The sequence below is a fragment of the Sturnira hondurensis genome, unplaced genomic scaffold (assembly GCF_014824575.4).
Source record: "Sturnira hondurensis isolate 20B ecotype Veracruz unplaced genomic scaffold, ASM1482457v3 Scaffold0006505, whole genome shotgun sequence".
Taxonomy (NCBI): domain Eukaryota; kingdom Metazoa; phylum Chordata; class Mammalia; order Chiroptera; family Phyllostomidae; genus Sturnira; species Sturnira hondurensis.
Genome location: NW_028079136.1, coordinates 4282927 through 4303047, shown reverse-complemented (window position 1 = coordinate 4303047; position 20121 = coordinate 4282927). Strand labels below are relative to the sequence as shown.

The window sequence follows — 20121 nt, the reverse complement described above, 5'->3', positions numbered from 1 at the left end:
CTGTTGTTTGTTCTTCTGTCCCTCTGTGCCTCTCTCAGGAGTGCAAATCTCTGTTGTGATATCCTCTCTATGAAACTGTAAGTCCCTTGACAGCGGGGATTTGTGCTTAGTCTTAGACCCCAGCTTCACACCCCCTACCCGGTGAGCAGTAGGGGACCAGAAGATATTCAGGGGAAGGAAACCATCAGTTGGCTCTACAGCCTCTCAGCCTCCCTGCCTCCCTTCCAATGGACCTTATGCCATGCTGAGACGTGCCTCTGAGGCACTGATCTGATCACATCTCTTCCTTGTGCCAAAACTTTCAAGGGGTCCCCAGTTTCTCTAGAATACAATCCAGACTCCTTGTTTGGCCCTCCACGAACCGGGCCCAGTTGCATTTCCAAACTTGTTTTTCCCAGGTTCCTTACACCTTGCACCATAGCAAGAATAAAGCTCTCTGGGCCTTTATACTACTCCCTCAGCCCCTCTCTGCATGTTTAAGTCTCACCATCCCTCAGTAACACTCCGAGGGGAAAGCAAGTCCCCCCATTATCTGAACTCTGAGTGCCTTTGACATGGTACTGATTTGCTGTCTAAATTATAACTATTTTATGTACGTATCTGCCACACGAGGTTGTAGTCAAGTCCTATGCAGTGTCTGTCCAGCACGAGCCTCGCATGGCAGGTACTCGTTAAAATGTGTTAAAACAGTGGTGGTTTTGGTAAACGTTAGCATCTTTGTACGAGAGCCTTTCACAACAGCCATTTCCCCTCTAGAGGTTTAATTTGTAGTAAAGTTTCTGTTTTTACATACATAACAAATGGCCGGTCAACTGTAGATTCTCCTGTTCTTTTCAGTCTCTAGTGACGAGTGAATATGAATTCAGTGCATATGTAGTTGATCCTTAAACAACATGATTTTGAACTGCATGGGTCCATTTCAATGCAGATTTTTTAAACAAATGTTGTAAATGTATTTTCCTTACGACTTTTTAAACTATCTTTTCCTTTAGCTATTGTAAGAATACAGTATACAACGCATGCCACACACAAACTGTGTTAATCAGTTTTTCATATCATCTCTAGGGCTGGCCAACAGTAAGTATTAGTAAAGTTTTGAGGAAGGTCAAAAGTTATATGCACATTTTCAGCTGTATGGGTAGTCAGAGCCCCTGATTCCCATGGTGCTCAAGCGTCAGCAGTACTGCTTTCTGCACAATTTTAAGACCTCATGGATCATTTTTTACAAAGGTACAACCTTATTCTGATAGTGAATACAAGAAAGTGAAACAAAGCAGGTTCGCGTAGCGTGTTATTTCAAGTGAAGACTGCCCCAGGTAGTACTCGCTTCAAAATAAAAGGACAATGGACCACAGCACTTGTTTCTGGGAGAGCATCCCCTTGCGGCCTCCCCAGCCACCCGGCCCTCCTCACCCGGGTGCAGGTCTGACCCTGAGGGCAGCCACTGTTGCCATGATGCCTGCTGTGCCAGCGTGACCCTCACCTCTGTTTCCTTTCCCACAGGCCGATTTAAACTGCAATATTCAAGATGACGCGGGGGCTTTTTATGGTGTAACCAGTCAGTATGAGAGTTCGGAAAATATGACAGTCACCTGTTCCACCAAAGTCTGCTCCTTTGGGAAGCAAGTAGTAGAAAAAGTAGAGGTAAGTTGGCCTCTGTATACTGGCACCTCCATTCAAGACCAGGCTGTTGCCATCTTTTAAATCTTCACTGGGGCAGAGTGTTCTACTTTTTTCGGTGTCTCTTCCTTTCCAGCCCCCGCCCCTTCTCTCAATTTTTTCCCCATTGCTTCTGACAAGGCAAAATAATTTGAAAGCAACTGAAAGGCCAGGAGGAAGTCCCGTGCCAGCCTCCTTGGCTGTTGAAGTTGACCCTGCCCAGCCGGCCACCAGTGTCCGGGCCTGCATGAGGTCTCACAGGAGTGCCCTGCTCTGGAAGCTGCTGCCCATCAGAGGAAGCCTTCCCCCCCTGACCCCCAGGTCCAAGGGCACTCCCAGGCACTGTAGGAATGTATGGCTTTGTAATTTCATGCCTCCCTCCCTTTCAAAAATATATATATATCTGTTTTGTCAGAGTGGGTTGCTTCGTGTGAATGATATTTGCAGTTGCCATTCCACTTAAAGTTTTTTCCAGTGTCTCTGCTCATCACCCAGTCAATCCAAAGCAGTGAGAGACTTTTATCACAGCTGTGCTGGGCCTCGCAGGCCTGGCAGCCCAACCCGACTGTGACAAAGACTTTGTGCAGATGCATGAGAGGGGGTGTGCACTGGGGAGTAAGAGGAGGAAGGGTGTGTTTTTTAGACCTTGGGCTGAACAGTGAGGATTTGGGGGCTGCAGCCCTTGCTACCTGAGTACAGGACAGGGGTCCTGAGAGCGACGTTAAGGAGGGGACACCGGCAGAGGAGGATGTAGGTGGGTTGACTAGATGATCCATTTAGCTTAGGGGTCACGGGCTTTACTAAGCTGGTGGCAGTGGAATCCAGTAACACATTCTGAATGGGGCTTGAAAAACTGACTGAATATTTAAGATCAAAGAGGAAGAGTCAACGGTCACACACTTTATCCTTGGAAGGACAGTGCTGTCACCGGCAGAGATAAGGAAATGGGGTGTTCAGGGGGAAATAGGGCATGATTATAGACACAGGACTGAAACTTGGGAGATGGGTAAAGACTGAAAATGTTAATTGAGAATCATAGCATTAAGGATAATTAAAGCTACAGGGATGTAGATGTAGCTGCATAGAGGGAACAGCAAGAGCATAGAAATAAGGAGTCAGTTTGGGAAGCAGCTGCCAGCCCTGCAGTGAGTGCAAGGGAGACACAGAGGAGCGGAGGGCAAGGAGGGAGGAGGGGAGCCAGCTCTGCAGGGTCTGGGAAGCTTGGGGAGGGGGAGGGGAGAAGGTCACTGCGTGAGAAACAGACCAGGAGACTAGAACCGCTGGCCTCTGTCTCCTTGGAGGAGGAAGCAATGTTACCCGTCTGTTGTTGGGGACACGGAAGACTGGTGTTGTGCACCGCTCCCCAGTAGCCAGGTTGTCAGGGCTTGTCTGTAAGTGGACTTCGTGCCTGGACAGGTGCACATGAGAAAAGGTGACCCACACAAGTCAGTTTCCCAGACTTTAAATGATCCTTCCTTGCGTCCTCAGGTATTAGTTCAGGCGGCAGTGCAAATTGCTTTTGACTGACGAAATCCCAGGAATTTTCACAGAGAAGGTAGCGAATGTGGTGGGTGGAGCTTTATAATGAAGCCTTCAAGCCATTTAGAATGTGTTTCTGTGTTGTGTGTGTAAGGGGGGGTCTGCTTACATTTTCTCCCAAATAGGCATTTCTGTCAAAACCACTTATTAAGTGATTCATCCTTTTCCAACTCAGTGAATCTGTGCCCTTGAAGTTACCACACAAACCGGTAGCTGTTCCTGGCATCTCTCTGTTCTCTCCACCCTCTATCTCTACCTGTCCCAATGCCCTGTTGGTTCAGTTACAGTGGCTTTATGGTGTGTTCTGGTGTCTGGCGAGGAAGTCGGTCCCACTGGTCTTCCTTTTCATGTATGTTCTAGCTTCGTAAGGAGCATTCGTTCTTCCACATAATGAGATCATTTTAAAAATGTAGAAACAAAATCTTAGTTGAGCAATTGAATTGTAATCGCATTTGATTTAGATATTATTTTGGGATCAATTGATATATTATTGATATTAAACCTTCCCAGTTAAGAACCTATTTACATCTCAATCTCATTTTATAGTTTTTATGTATAGATTTATCCCTTTCTGGAGAAATGTATTTCTAAGTATTACATAATTTATTAATACAATTTTCCCTTTCTAGATTTTAATTACTAGAAGAGAGAAAAGCTCTTGGTTTTTGTATTTCTGTGTTCTTTCAAATCACCTTGCCGTATTTCTCTTGAGTTTTCTATGTATATAATATCATCAGCAGCTTTAGTTTATCTCTTCTTTGCCAATGTTTGTGTTACTTTTTAAGAAATTATTACTTTCTGCCCTGGCTGGTATGGCTCAGTGGATTGAGTGTGGGCCTGCAGACCAAAGCATCGCTGGTTCGATTCCCAGTCAGGGCACATGCCTAGGTTGCAGGCTAGGTCCCCAGTGGGGGGCACACAAGAGACAACCGCACATTGATGTTTCTCTCTCTTTCTTTCTCCCTCCTTTCCCCTCTCTAAAAATAAATGAACAAAATTTTTAAAAACTAAAAAATTATTCCGTGTAATAAAATCTTATCTGATTTTTAAAATAATAATAAAACAAATAATGAAATAAAAATTATTATTTTCTCACCTTTTGGTTTATTAAAACCTCCAACATGGTTGTTAAAAAGAAATAGTGCTGTATGAGTAGTAGCATCCTGGTACAGTTCCTGATGTTAATAGATGTGGTTTTGGTGTTTTTCCATGTCAGATTATATTTATTCTTGGTTTTTATTTTACATGTAAGTACTTTCTTTTTATAATTATTTCACTTGCAGTTTTTATGAGTAATAGCTATAGTATTTTATCAAATTCCTTTTCAGCAACTCTTACTATATGATTTTTCTCCGATTTTTCTCCCATTTGTTAACACCACGAGTTAGTCTATGTCCTGCGCGTGCACCGCCACAGCTTTCTGAAGAAAGCCCTGGGTGGGTCCCGCTGCTGCGTGCTGTTGGCTGTTTGGCACAGTGTTTCTGCCTCTCCTAAGCCAGCGACCTCACCCAGCATGGTGTAGGAGGCGCACTGATGTGCTGCAAGAGTTTGTAAAACGTGCGATACCTGGCTACTTACTCAAGGGCATGGACCTCTTTTCCCTTAGATGGTCCAATTTAAAAAAGGCAACAGCCAACATAACAATAGTTGTACAGTGTGAATGAACCACAATTATACCTGATTTTTTTGGTCAGACTGGTAAAAAGTTTACTATATTTTTTTGTGGGTTGCAGAATTTTACTGATTAGTTTATGTGTGCCATGAGAAGAAAAAGGTTGAAAATTGCTGTCGTAAGTGATACTGGTCTATGCTTTTTATAATAATCTATCAAACTTCAGTATTGAATGTGTATTATTTTCATAAAAATCATCGGGACACCTACCCATTTCTGTGCTCTGGCATAGTATGAATAACAGTGAAAATAACTTCTTTAAAGATTACCTAAAATCTGGCTGTAAAACCATATGGTCTTTGTACCCTTTTCAGCAGTAGATCTCTGAGCAACTTTCTAGCCATTTCCACAATCACTGACTAATTGAATTTTTCAACTTAAAAGGGCCCAGTATTGGAAAATCTGCATTTTGCTAGGCAAGCATCCTGTCCTCCGGGTCTTCTTTGCTTTTCTCCTTACAGTTATGTGCAGTAACCCCTTTGTAAAGCTTCTAATCTGTACTGTGAGCTTGGTTTCATCCCTTTCCTTCCTTCTCCTTCTTAGATTTGTAAAGGGTTTAGATATTTTATTTTGTCTTTTAAAGGAACCAGCTTTTATATTTATTCTGTGTGCACTTTAAATTTCTATTACATTGATTTCAGCTTTTTATTAATTTCCTATTCTTGGTTTCTTTTGAATTTTTTTGTGGCTTTGGTTTATTTTGTGGGGTTTTAATTATTTTTAAGATGTGTACTTATTTCTGTAATTTCTCATCTTTAATGATGGAGACACGGAGCTGCTTCATTAGGTTTCCTGCAAGTACGGCCCCCCTGGGTCCCCTGACTTCTGATGCGTGTCCCTTTTCATTATTCTTTGGGGAGTTTGCAATTTCCTTTTTAATTCCTCTCTGATCCGAGGTTATCCAGGGGTGTGTTTCTTATTTCCGAGTGCTTCAGTGCGATCTTCAAACTGCGTATATACAAGTATTTTTTCTTTCTTTTTTTAATTAAAGGCATAAATAACTAACCATCAGGGGCTCATGGTGAGTGTTGAAGTAGTTTTTCCTAAAGTAGAGAAATCAGCTGAATTGGTTGTCCGCCTGGGAGGCCTTATCACAGTAAAGAGGACCTTCTTTGGGCTCCTTGAAGACTTGTCAATGGCGTGTCCTGCTCTTGCAGCTCTCAGGGCAGAAAGTCACTAAGTAGGTGGTTGTGGTTTTTTCCTCACCTTTGCCGAAAAGGGTTTATACAACTCTTTTTAAAGCTATCATCTTTCCAGTTTTTTTTTTTAAATGTGTCTGATGCACTCCTTACTGTGCTGAGGCACCTTCCAATTTTTTGTTAATTTCCAGAAAACTAATGAATTCTGAGTATAAGTATTAAGTATGGATAAAGGATTTTTTTTAAAAATTAAGTGAACTGAATAAACAGTACAGTACATAGCAGACATTGCGTTTTGAAAGAGTAAAATGCTTTTACAGGCAATAATATCTTTTCTCATGCTTCAAAGTCAGGACGGTAAAAATGTTCAAATCATTTTTTTTCCCCTCACAGACGGAGTATGCAAGGTTTGAGAATGGCCGATTTGTATACCGAATAAACCGCTCCCCGATGTGTGAATATATGATCAACTTCATCCACAAGCTCAAACACTTACCAGAGAAATATATGATGAATAGTGTTTTGGAAAACTTCACAATTTTATTGGTAACTGTTTGGTCTCTTTCTCGTTCTGGGAGACTTAGCCCTGAGGCTGGTGAGGAAAGCCAGGATGGAGTGGGGACTGGGAGGCAACTGCATGGGCTGCTGGGGTGGGTCCTGGGTGGTCAGTCAGCAGCTGACTTCACGCATCCACGAGGTACACCTGGCTTTAGTTCAGGCTCAAGTCTGTGGAAGAGAAGGGGTCTCATCTGCTGCAGTTTCTAAACCTGACAGAACTGGGATTCGGAAGGGTAATAAAAAGCGCTGGTCTTAGGTTCTCAATTCGGGCTACGTATTAGAAAGAACTGGTGAAAGACCTTGAGACCAAACACTCTGACCTTGAGACCTACACACCCTGATGCCAAACGGCAACGTATGTCAGGTGACTCAGTGTCTCTAAGGATAGGATCCAGGCATGTGGGTTTTTTTTTTTAAGTTCCCTAGGAAAGTCGAGCATTAGCCAAGGTTGAGTCTTAGCAGAAACATACTATGTCAACCATAAATGAGGCAAAAACTGAGTGAATAGGTTTGTGTTTCAAACATACCTTGATTCATTTCATGAAGGATTTACAAGGCTTGATAAGAAGCAGCAAACTATGAACTCTCAGTGCTGAAGAAATATAAATTACAATAGAATGTCATGGCCAGGAAGGGTTGGAAATATTTTCCAGAGGCTGAAGATCGAAACTTCCTGGGTGAAGGGGAAGGAAACATTGATGGTGCTCGGTGTCCACAGTGGGGAAGCTTTCTGGTTCCCCTGGGCGGTGCCGGGGGGCGAGGGGTGATCCCCTTGATATTCAACTTTAAAGCATATTTCTCATGGAGGCTTCACTGGGGGACTTGGGAAGATTATTAAGAATAGTAGTTGTCTGCCCTGGCTGGTGTGGCTCAGTGGATTGAGCACGGGCCTATGGGGCTGTGAAGCAAAGGGTCACTGGTTCGATTCCCAGTCAGGCCACATGCCTGGGTTGTGGGCTGGGTCCCCAGTGAGGGACACATGAGAGGCAACCACACATTGATGTTTCTCTCCCACTCTTTCCCTTCCCCTCTCTCTAAAAATAAATAAATAAAATATAAAGGGAAAAAAAGAATAGTAGTTGTCCTCAAAATATACCTATAGAATGTATACACAGTAATGGTTTCATAAAGACCATTTTAAGAATAAATGGCATTTGTTAATCAAATTGCAGGGAAAATGCCAAAACAAAACTTGGTGGAAAGAATTTTGCTAAAAGGGGCAGCAACATGACATTGTGGTCAAATAGCTCTCCAAAAGGCCTGCTTCATGCCTAGAAGTAAGAACTAAAGCACGCGAAGTAGGAACTCTTTACCTGGAGATTTTAGGTTGACCCAGACCCTGACTGCTCCTTTCCACGGTGTAAACTCGCCCTCCACAGGCAATTTCAAGCTACCAGTGGTGGTCCCACTCATGAAATTTTTTGCTATTTAATAATAACTTGGAAGAAACAATAGGAGCCCATTTCCCCACACCATTCAATGTAAAAAATGAATAAATAAAAATTTTAAAATTTAAATTTTTCTGCATATCAGATCCATCCAGGAAGCTTTTGAAAATTCTGAGTCCTAAGCCCCGCCTGAGGCGAATGAAATCAGAATCCCCAGGTAGTTTTGCACACAGGGGTTGGCATCCCTGCTCTGAGGGACTAGAAAATGAGCTGATTTTTATTCATTTCAGGGAGAGAACTTCAGTGGATTCTTAAGTTTATCCAGGCCCCCCCTGAAACTGAGGAACTGGTAGTGTGGGGGAAAGTTTGGAAAACATGTTCTTTAGTAACTAGTTGTCATTAGTATCCTGTCTCTGATGGACTTTAGTGAATATTGAGAAATTTGAGGTTTGCGGGCCTGGCAGGCCCTTGTCATGTAGGTACTCCCCGTTGAGTTTAAGAACAGGTCACCGCAGTGCTCAGATGAGCAGAAGTTGAGTATGGCGCCCTGGTGCGGACATTAGGAAGCAACCACAGCTCTTTGAGTGGATGGCCACGCCACCTCTTGGAAGGAGTCTTAGCTGTTTCACGAAAACCAGCTCTGTGTCTAGTTCAGCATTTTAAAGAATGTGCCCTCAGTCCCTGAAGCCCTACCTCATAGAGCACAGCCATGGAAAATAGGCCGGGAGAAAATTTAAGGCACCCACTACCCGTAACACGCATGTAACTAGGTTAGTAGTGCTGCCTCGGAACACGTGATTTAACGCAGCCTAGAGGTCTGGAGAACACAACGTATTAAATTAATTTCAAAATGTATTCTTAAGCAACTAAATGAATCCCTTCGATATGAAGAAGTAGTGCCTGTCAATAAATACCTGCTAGAATAGCATTTCGGCTTCAGAAAAGCTGAGATTAAGCCAGCACTCCTGGGTTATGAGAACAGACTCCTGTCATTGACAAGAGGAGTGAGGAGTACTTGTCCGCTTTCCTCAGGGATGGGGGTGGGGACACAGCAGGGGTGGAGGCTGCAGACGTCTTCCTAGGTGCCTTGGGCACAAAGCCTGTGTCAGCAAGACCATTTCCATACCCGACCGCCTGGCAGGCTCGACTCTCCTGTCCCATCAGGGTTCTAATGGAATCGCAGAGAGCCTTAGAGGCAGGGCCCTCGCGACAGCATCCAGACAGGCAGAGGAAGACGGCAGCCGAACCATAGGCCACGTCTTCCTGTCTCCTTTTGAGGCTGTGTTCAGACTTACAGGTTGCTAGAAACATTTTTTTTCTCTTTCCTCCTTTCGAATCTCGGTCGTGAAGCCTAAATAGCATCTATTCTTTCACAGAAAATTTGCAAGAGGGTAGGATAGATCACAGATGTTCCAGGCACACATTAAACCTTTTGTAAATGTTATAGTATGAAATTCTCATCGCAGAACTCTGAGGTCATTTTTATTTCCATTTTATGGATAGGGAATGTCAGGTCTACCCTGATGTGTTCAGTCACAGAGCCAATGAGGGCACAAGTTAAGACTTGAATTGATGGAAAAGATACTTTGCAGCATATTTTATGGTCACAGAATCAGAAGACTTGGGTTTATGACCTTGGATAAGCCATTTAAAATCATAAGACTCCAGGAAAAAAAAATCTGGAGACCTCAGTTTCTTCCTCTGTTTACAAACAGAATGCTCAAATCTGTACTCTCCATCTCAAAGTTATTGATAGCGGTTCAATTCATTCAGCTAAACTAGTTGCCAGAATACAGTACAAATAAAACACATACCTGTCTCACAGTAAACCTTGGCCTGGCAGCGGCATGAGGCAGGTAAACATATGATTGCAGTACAAGTTCATAGTGGCTGTAGTGTGCTTACAAGACAGGCACCGTGGAAGCACAGGTACCTGAGCAGGTACCTGCAGTTGGGGTGAGGTAGAGGAGTCTCAGAGGTGTTAAAAGATGATGTTTTAAATTTTCTTGATGGATAAACAGACATTTTTCAGATTTACCAAGAAGAGTGCCATTTCATGGGTGCCTAATTAAGTGTCAGGTTCTAGGATTCCGTGAGCTAGCCAGATGGCACAGCCACCCTGGAGTCTGGTGAGGGAGGCAGGCATTCCTCGAGTAAGCACAGAATGAGTGTAAACTAAACAGTGGCTGATGGCTGCAGAGGTAGGTACTTGGTACCAAGGGAGCACATGTAATGGGGGGGGGGGGGGGGGTGACCTAGTTCAGAGGTCAGAGAAGGCTTCCCTAAGGAAGGAGCAATTAAAAGATACCTGCCAGGTGAACAGAGGGTGGGGAAGGGTACTGCAGGTGGGCAGGCAAGCAGGCGGAGGCAAGTGGAACCGGAAATAGGGTCGTGCGGCTGGCGCAGAGGGAGGGAGGAATGGCCAGAGTGGGCAGGGTCTCCTCGGCCCTGTAGGAGGAGAACAGGTGTTCTCTTCATCTGAAGTTCAAAAGTGTAAGAGAGGTCATCAGGGCTTTTCAACAAGAGTACACTCTTGTCAGATGTACATCTCTCGGAAGGGTTCTGTGGCTGCTGTGCACAGGCGGGTCTGGTGCGGAGTGATCCTGGTACAGGACTCTGGGTGGGGCTTGTGGTGAGGCATTCAGGGGTAAAAGCAGCAGGAAACGGTGCTTGTTTGGGTGCAGGGAGGAGGATGAGAGGTTGAAAGAACCACATGCTTGGAGTATTCGACCTCTGAGGGAAATGGCAGGAAATAAACCTAGAAAAGCACATGGATACCAATATGGAAAAAAGTCTCTATACCCTTAAACAAATTAACCCTCAGCTTCCTTCCCTGTCAGCACCTGCTCATAGAAGTGGTTATTGCCATATGAGACTGTGTGGGTAAAGCATTTCATACTGAGCAGGTGCATAGTAGACAGTCATTATATGTTAGCTATTGTCATGTACATTTTCATTCATCCAGCAAATATTTATTAATTGTTGTGTGCCAAACACTGAGCTAGTGACTGGGAAACATGGTCCCTGTTCTTCAGGAACTCACAGTCCATTGGATGAGATGGGCATTAAAAATAAGTAATGCCAATATACTTACAAATAATGCAAACTGGCTTACTTACTTTAGGCTGCTGTGCCAGGAAAATGACGAGCACTGTGAGACTTTAGTCAGGGACCATGAACTTGGATGCCTTAAGGGTAAGGGAAACTAAGTGGGTGAAGCAGCCTGACTGATACCTGGGGAGAATGAGACCCATGAAAAACTGGACTAGGCTCTCAAATTCAAAATATTTGAAAACGCTGAGCTGGCCTAATGAAACACGCAGGTAGCAGAGTCCTGGAAACATTGAAAGTAGGGAAGTTGGGTTGGATGTGCTTTCAGAAAGTTCCTCTGAGAGCAGCATGGGGGCCTCAGACAGAGCAAGGAGAGGAAAGAGGCAGGTCTGGTGAGGGGGGCTGCCGTGACCCGGGCTGGACGGCCCACGGTGCGGACAAAGGCCGAGGAGCCTGCTCCTGAGGAGGAAGACGGATCTGAGCTACTCCGCTCACGAGGGGAAACAAATATTTCAAACTGCATTCTGAAAAGTAAAGCTTGTGTGGACTAAAAGAACAATCATTTGACATGATGATAGCGCTGTTCCTTTACTTGGCATAGGTTTCACCAGTCCGGGCGCTGCTGGCTCAGAGTGGTGAGGAAGGCACTCCGGAAGCCTGTATCTATCTCGGGCTGTGGTGGAGAAGATTAAGTAAAAGTTTAGGAGTGAGATAGATGATTCCCAGGGTAAATGACTGCCTCATGGGACAAAATTGGAGGAAATTGTCTTTGTTGTAAAAAAATCAGCTTCCCTCCCCCACAAAAAAAACCCACACACTAATTCCTCTGGTCTCTCCTGGGACTCAGGTTATGGGCAAGGCCCTTTCAGCAAGGTCTTTCCTACCTAAGGCAACTCAGATAGGCTTCAAGTCCCATCCGTGATATCCTGAATCCAGCCAGAAGGATGGGGCAGAGTGAGACAGGACAGATTCCCAGTAATCCACTTACTCGACTTTAGCCCATTCCCCTCCAGGTAAATCAGAGTCCTCAAGGCAGAGGCGGACAGTGTGGTCACCACGCGGTGTTTCATTTTCACTTATGTGTGTATGTGCTTTTTTTAAACAGGTGGTAACAAACAGGGACACACAAGAAACTCTCCTCTGCATGGCCTGCGTATTTGAAGTTTCAAATAGTGAACATGGAGCACAACATCATATTTACAGGCTTGTGAAGGACTGAACGTGGTTATTTATATAGAGAGATACCTGTACATACACACACACCTGTGCGCACACACACCCTCTCCATTACCGACAGACTGTAACCCTCACCACGCAGGGTGGTGCCCGGCCCTGAGGCCGCCCCTGACTTTTCTAAATCCTGTGTGAGTGAAGTCATTCTTTCCATGTGTTCATACTGTCGTCATAGCTGTGAAGTTCTGGTACAGTTGTGAAAAGAGAATCGAGTCGTTGCTCTCTGATCCTCAGATCTGCAGCCCACCGTCCCTCGGGAAAGGTGAACCTCAGACCCCACGTCTCTGTCCACAGAGGCCTGCTCCGAATTGTGGTAGGAAATACTCAGACAGAGCATTGGCCATGGGACATTTACAGCCTTTATACAAATGTATTTAGTTCTTTTTTTTCCAACATAAAATTCTTGTTTTAAGATACAAGTAAAATTAATCTTTAAATATAAATGTAAATTAGTACACAAAACTAAGAATCTTTAGACTTATCTTTGTAACTAATTAGGGTGGAAGTTATGAAAGAATGTAATTCACTAAATTATTTTTTAAATGAAACTTTTCTTTCTTTTTGAAACCAAATGTTAAAATATAGCCTTAAGAAGTCCTTGGTAGAAATACCCTAAAGAGACAAATTTGTACCTTTTTCACAAGGATAAAACTAATCTCCTAACCCATTAAACTCTTGAACAGGTATTACAAAGGAAGAAAACTTCACCCCTTATCCTTAACATATATAGTATATTTAAAAATATAAAAGTGTATTGTACTAATGTGATAATTGATTATTTAATGAAAAAGAAAGGATGGCTTTTTTTGCAATAAGTAGATAAATACTGAAAATCTAAACTTACAATGTTTATAGTCTTATGTGTGCAGTTATATTTTATATGGACAACCAAATTTTTTTATTCAGATGAGTAAATATTTGAACCACTGAAATTTGCTAACAGACGATTGAAATTGGCACGAATACTGCACTGTGAGCTGCAGAGTACAGAAAACCCTGTGGCTGGGAGGAAATGTCACCAACCAGACCAGTGGAAGGCTCATCAGTCTTAGCACCTCTGCTCCCCGGAAACTGGCAAGCATCCTCACCAGCCTGCAGATACATTGTTTATTTCTGGTGATCCAGTATGCATATTAACCTGCTATAACTACACATATGTGTGTGTGTGTAAACCTACACACACATGTGTAGTTGTTTAACGTGTGTTTATGGCACACCTAGTCAGTGTCACTAAGTTTGCTGGGTGCTGATTTCTGTGTATATTTCCATCTGTTTCTGTAGATCTCGATCTGTTCTCCAAGGACACCCACTTTCTTGCCGTCTCTCAGTAAGGCGCAGTACTTTACTGACGGAGGTTTAAGAGGCCCAGCTCTCTATCTGTGACCTTTCAAACAGGCTCATTTGGGAGGTTCCCTCCCCAGAAGAGATTCAGCCTTCCAACCCAAATATTCCAAAGTATGGGCCAGGCAGACTTGGTGTCACGCAGCCACGGAACAGTTCTTAGGTCCCCGCCGTAGAGCTTCATTAGGAAGTGCCCTCGCGGACACACCCCCAACTTCCCTGAAGAAGGGGGCATTTTTATCACTGTTGGGGACGTGTTAACCCAATAGAATGTGAAGTAAGTTGTATAGGATGTGACATATCAAGACCTTTCCATCAAGCCAGAAAATAAAATCCTCGTCCAGTCACATTCAGGTAACTTAGACACCCCCTCTCCTGTCTCTCCGCCTGCTCCGACCCGGCCTGCACACTGGTTCGTGTCCGGTGGTCCCAAGCCTGAGGGTATGACGGGCTGGAGGCGAGCAGAACACCAGCACAAGCCTGGTGCCTTCCAGACTCATATCCCTGGTTGCTGGGGAGGCCAGAGGAGAAGGTGCAAAATTTTCCCCTTTTGGAGTGGATATTCCTTACGGAAATCAGGAGGAAGGTGTACATTTCCCTCCATCAAGAGACTAGCTTTTGTTCCCTGATCCCAGCTGGGCCCTCAAAGGATTGCCCCGGTTGTCTGCTCTTCCATCTGGTCTTCAGCCCAAGCATTTAAGCTTCTTCTGTTGGACACCTATCTTGGGGATGTTGCTTTTGCTCCTGTCTCTTGCGTCTTTCCTCAAGGGACCCTCCACTCTTCCAGGAGCAGGACCCTAGAACTGGAAGCGTGCAGATGATGTATGTGGCTCAAAGCCAGGCCATCCCAGAACTTCAGGGGAAAGGTGTCTGGGTCACGCTCCCACCCAGGAACGGGGCTCTACTATGCTGCCCGGAGAGCTCTTGGGATTTACTTGTCACAGCACAAATAGACTGAGACCCAAGAAGACCCACCGGAGGGTGAGGGTAGTTCTGTGGGTGGCAGAGAAGGCCGTGCGCTGGTCCACCGACTCCCGGAGTTGGGCTGGGCCCCAGTGCCTCACCGCCAGTGTCTTCTTTCTGGACCCTCTGTAGTTGAGTGTGGTGGGTTTACTTGAACTACCCTGAGGATAGCTTTTTGCTCTTAAATCTTTTGCTCTAAGATTTTTTTAATGTTACTTCTTGTCTCATTCTTCTCAAATTTTCTCCAAAATAGGTATTTTCCCCATCTTGTCCACTGGTCCAGTTACCCAAACTCTGGGCCCTCTCTCTGTCTCTCCTGAATTAGATCTAGGTGGCATTTGCTTAACATCTACCCCGTGTCTGCCTGCGGTCTTTCACCCTTTATGGCAGAGTCTTACCGCTCACCCCCAGGTGCTGTACCTCCTGGTGACTTGCCACTACCAGGTCTGATTCAGGGACATCACAGGAGGGACATCACAGGAGATGCTTTCACAAACTCGGAGGCCAACTTTTCACTCCCTACACAGAGTAGCTAGAAAACTGGGTTCTGGTCTGTTGGCATGATCTTTCCCACCTTAGCAAGAGACCTACAATAAAATCAGGACTTCTTCCAGAACACGTCCTAGAATTCCAGAACACCCAAGCTGCCTGGGACCCGTGTCAGCCTCGACACTGTTGACATTTACACCAGGAAGTTCTTTGTCGCGGGGACTGTCCTGTGCATTCATCACAGGAGGTTTGGCAGCATCCCTGGCCTCTGCTCACTAGGCACCAGCAGGACTCTTCCCTCAGGGTCACACCCCCGGACGTCTTCAGACTCTGCCAGATGTCCCTGAGGCACAAAGTCTCCCCCAGCTGAGGGCCACTGCCCAAGCCACACAGGTCACAGGTACCTTGTTTGAGGGTTTCTTTTTCCTTCCACTTCACCCCAAGATAGCATCTCTGCTTGTGTCGGTCATCAAGTGACATCACACAAGCAACAAGCGACGTTGTGTCCACGTTTCTTCCTGTTTCAGAACCTCTCCTTTACGATCGAGTCTTTCCTCCTCCCATTATCTTTTCACTCATGCCGGGGGAAGCTGGGAACGGCTGGTCACCACTATCCCTGTGATCAGCTCACTCCTATTTAGAAAGCATTTCTATTTTGACCTTCAGTCCTTAGTTTACTGGGTTAAAAAAAAAACAGCTTATTTTCCTTATTTCTCATAAGCTCATGGGTCTCATTATCAAACCTTTAATTGTTTCAGTAAATTTCCTCTGGTCGTCTTCTACTTTTCTGCCTTATACTCAGTGCTGTTTGTATTTATGGAAACCTCTGGAACGTGTTCTCATCTTCAGGGGTGGAGGAGAGAGGGATCAGTTCCAGAAGAAGGCTGATAGGACTTTTTCTTTATCAAGCTAAAAGAGCAGTCTCCTCTCCTTCACTGTGTGAGCGATAAAGTTGAGGCTCAGAGGGGAGAGGACTTGCCCAAAGCCACCCAGCTCGGTCAGTGACAGAATAAGGGCGAGACTCGAGCACTCCTGCCACTCAACCCTGGGTCCCTTTGGTGGAGGTGGTTCCTCTGTGGTGCTCACGCCAAACGACCCTGCAGATGCGTGGGCAGTGTCTGCTCAGAAGAGAGGGGGACAGAGAACTGGTGAGTCTCGTCTGGCTGGAGCTATTGGAGGCATCTGCAAGCAGATGTGAAAACTGATGAGCCTTTTCACTTCCTCTGAGGACAGTTCACCAGCCACGGGCTCCGAGTCAAAGTTCTAATAGCCAGGCATCTCGGCAGCCAAGTCTCATGCTCAGACCAGCTAAAAAACAGGCCCGTTCCAAGCACTTGGTGGTACAGTTACCCGAGTGACTTTAAAACCTGAGTTGCTAGGTTTCAATACTGCAGTGGCTTTAGCAGTTTGTTTTCCTTTTTGTATAACAGTAAATTATTTAAATCATGAGACTACAGTCAGTTTTACGAACCAGGTACATATGATGTGTATGATTTTGTCTATGCTCTGGTACACCACACTTATCCTCACAAAGGCTAGAACCAACTTTGTTGGTGTTCGCACCTGTGACGTGAAGGGGCTGTGTCTGCATTGCTCATTTCTTTCTGTCGCTGTCGCTGTGGCAAAGCCCTGCACATGTCGTTTCTGAAAAGCCTTAAACCTTCGAGATGTCGCGTGTAGGGTGTGCACAAGGCTGCCTCGGAACCGCGAGCCCTTTTGTAAGCTGGAAGCGTTTCTCTTACTACTGTTACTTTTTTAGGAAGTTTTAAATTTAGAGCTGCCAAAGTGTCCCAGTAAGCAGTGCCTTAGTGATACCTTAGTCGTGCCACCAGCCTTCTCTGACACCTGTTCCCAGTGCCCATTCACTGATTGGCCCCATATTTATCACAGAACATGCAAAAATCGTTTGCATTTTGTTTAGGAAGCCCATTTGTCTCCAGTTCTACAGGAAGCTGACTGCTTGGTCCAAAATCTGAAACCAAACATATGTCGGCTCTTTAACCAGACTCTCAAATGCATATACCAAACAAAAGGTTTTGCATCTTCATAGTTGACTATGAAAAGCAAGTTGTACTTTCAATGTTGCCTTTTAAATTCACGACCAAATACTTAGCTATTTGTGACTCTTCTGCACTCTAGCATGAAAGTGCCTTTGGTTTGAGATTCCAGCTTAGAAAAGTGCTGCCATAATAACGATAATTTGTAGAGAGACCAAAAATATTTTGAGATCACCGTAATGCCTTTGGTTCACCGGAATGAGTCACCAACCACAGGCCTCTGTGCGCGTGCGCACCACGTGGATCCCCTGCCTGCGGCGAGTCCGTGTGCCGTGGAAGAGCCTCCGCCACCGCTCGCCAGGAGCACACTGCAGCCGGAGCGCCCCCAGGAACTGTTGTGTGTGTGTGTGTGTGCCAACGACCCAGCGCGTCGTCTCTGCTTGTCACCCGGCCATGCATCCCCACAAGCAACAGACTCTTGGCTGGTGGACAGATCGGCCCTCTTCCTGACGTCCGAGCGTGGTCTCTGCGGAGGTTTCTTTCCCGGTCAGACGACCGTGCACACCTACCTGGTTCATGCAGTGACACCGTGTTGGAAGTTGGAAGCCTCAAGCTGAGATGACAGTGCAGAACAAAAACGAGTTAGGGTCATGACAATTGAAGTGTTCTCCTTAGTGCGGAGTGTGGACTCTGAGTGTCTCAGACGACTGTGCTGTGAGAAACTTCCAAAGAGCACCATTCACGATTCGGCATTTTCCGAGAATGCTCCAGCCCTCAAGGGGGCGGTTCTGTAAAGTCCTTGCTGGCTTTTATTAAAACCTTGTGCAAACTGGGAAAGCAGATAGAGGTAAAGAAAAGCAGTGAGAAGGACAAGAAAGCAAAACACCAGCCAAACAAGCCAAGGAAAAAAGATTTTTCTTTACCCGTATAGACTTCAAAATGACATTAGACACCTTTGAAAGTTTCACCTCTGAACTCTTAACACCTATGTTCCCATCCATCTCTACCTGGTGTCTTTCTGGTTACCCTCTCTGGGCTCTGAGATTTCAAGAGTGCTTTCTATCCACATCAAGTTGTGAGTATTTATAAGAATTTCTACAAGAGAAAAAAATCAAATGGAAAGGAAATTGCTCCACACAAGTTGTGGTTAGCTGCTTGGATTCAGCCCCTCCCCGTCCGTGCACTTTACCACAACTTGGAAGAGATGCATCCAATACGTGTTTCCGCTGCCCTTTTCAGCTGTTGCTGGGCTCCGATTGGCAACAGTTTCCTTTCAGAAACGCGTTGCTTAGACTGTTAAGAATGAAGGTTTTGTATTTAAAATTTATTGCATCGCAAAGGATGGTTTCACCGAAGTCATGCACCATTCAGTAAGATGAAATATTTGTATTTATTGTCCTGCTTCTTAATCCGTATCCTGTTTCATTCTCTGAATCTGCATTTGGTCAGTCACATGCCATGCCACGTTCTCGTGTTTGGGATGGCTCTGATGTTCCCCACTTGTTCATCCATCAAAGGGGTCAGATTCCAGCAGATTCCATCTGTCAGGGTGACTCTTGTCTGGCTTCCATCATGAGGTCATTTCTCCTTCCCCCTTTCTTTAAGAGAAGCTGACAGAATCTAGGTGTAAATCAATTGGAAACCAGTCTCTGATTTTCTTTGATTTTTTTCGCATCAGTCATTTTCTCTGATTAGTTTCACTGTGTAAATTAGATATTAACTGCACTTCTTTAAAAAAAAAATCTCCCTGTTACCTCCTTGATTCACTTCTGTAGGCCTTTTTTCAATAGGCTCATGACTGCAGATACAGAAAAAAGAGTAAAAACAAAAACAGTATGTGCCTGAAAAACGACAAAAAAAATTTTGTAACATTGAAAAAAAACCTGAATAGCCTTTAATTCTTTAATATGCTTAAATGTTATGTAAATCGGTTTTTGCCACGTGTGTTTGTTCACATTCTAAATGACGTAATGGGATTCTCACAGTCTGTGTCTTCATGTCACTTGTATAAAATGGGCTTGTGACGTACGCATTTCATCTGCTCGGTGGTTCCTTTGATGTTGTACTGCTGCTGGGAGTGGGCGGTGCGACCCGCCTTCGGTCGTGAGGTTCCGGGTGCGTAGACTGGAGAGTTTGGGGGGCGGGGGGTAAGTTCTCACACACGTTTTCTTAACTTGTTTGCAGAAACTCAAGGCATTTGGCTATCCCTCTCAGCAGTACAGTATTCTCGTATTTGTTAACGTCTGTGTTTAGGTACTGGTACCTTTCTGTTTAAAAATGTTCTAAGTGTTGGCTTTAAAGTGAATTTATCTTTAGTATGATAGTTATATGAAAATTATAGGGTTTGTGTGCAGAGAATTTTTTTATAAAGTGCTTTGTAAAAAAAAATGTATTCTAGCTTTTGCGGTACATATGTGTGATAACTTTAATATCCATGACAGTTAAGTGCAATTATTTCATCACTCTAAAAATGCTATTTTTGTGTCAGTTCCTGCAGGTGTTTTCATGTCTTTGCAAAGTGACACATTTTGATGCCTTCTTGATAAAGTGGTAGACATTTTGTAGCTTTCTAGAAACTTTGTATTCATACGGTATCAATGAAAAATAAAGAAAATGAAAGTGTGGGTCACCTTTTTTATCTCGCAAAAGTGTATGTTGTCGAAAATGGAACACGCTGTCTGCACTGTGGGGGTGTGCATAAAGGACAGGGTAAAGGAGGCCAAAGCCACCATTCTTTCGACAGTGTCCCCCAGGCTCAGTAATTGGAGCGTTAGGTGTTACTCCAGCCGGGTTTCTCAAGAGCATCCACAAGTCAGTCAGTCTGTCTGCTTGTTTCTCTCTCTCCCCCACTTCAGTGCTTTGTTAAAATCGAGAGAGCTTTTGCAGAACAGCCAATCAGTGGATCCCAGGCCACCCTGAGAAGCCACGCCCCATGTTCATGGTACCACAGTAGGGCCCTGGAGAACCAAAAGGCACAGCAGCTCAGCCACTGAGCGTTTATGACTGTTAGCCCAACTTGCTGGGCCTACGCCAGGAACCGGGGGTAGAGCAGACAATGGGGGACCGACGTGAATACGCCATGGTTCTGGTCT

General features: G+C 44.8%; 1 protein-coding gene across 7 annotated transcripts in view; it reads left to right on the top strand.

The window, feature by feature from the left end:
- The window catches only part of TEAD1 (TEA domain transcription factor 1), a 248421-nt gene extending 228767 nt beyond the window's left edge, over positions 1 to 19654 (top strand). For all 7 annotated transcript variants that reach the window (XM_037050054.1, XM_037050052.1, XM_037050050.1 and 4 more), the window contains 3 exons: positions 1504 to 1644; positions 6403 to 6555; positions 12112 to 19654. In XM_037050054.1, coding sequence (XP_036905949.1) covers positions 1504 to 1644; positions 6403 to 6555; positions 12112 to 12225 — 408 coding nt within the window. In that variant the 3' untranslated portion in view covers positions 12226 to 19654. The remainder of the gene's footprint in view (positions 1 to 1503; positions 1645 to 6402; positions 6556 to 12111) is intronic.
- The last annotated feature ends 467 nt before the right edge of the window (positions 19655 to 20121 follow it).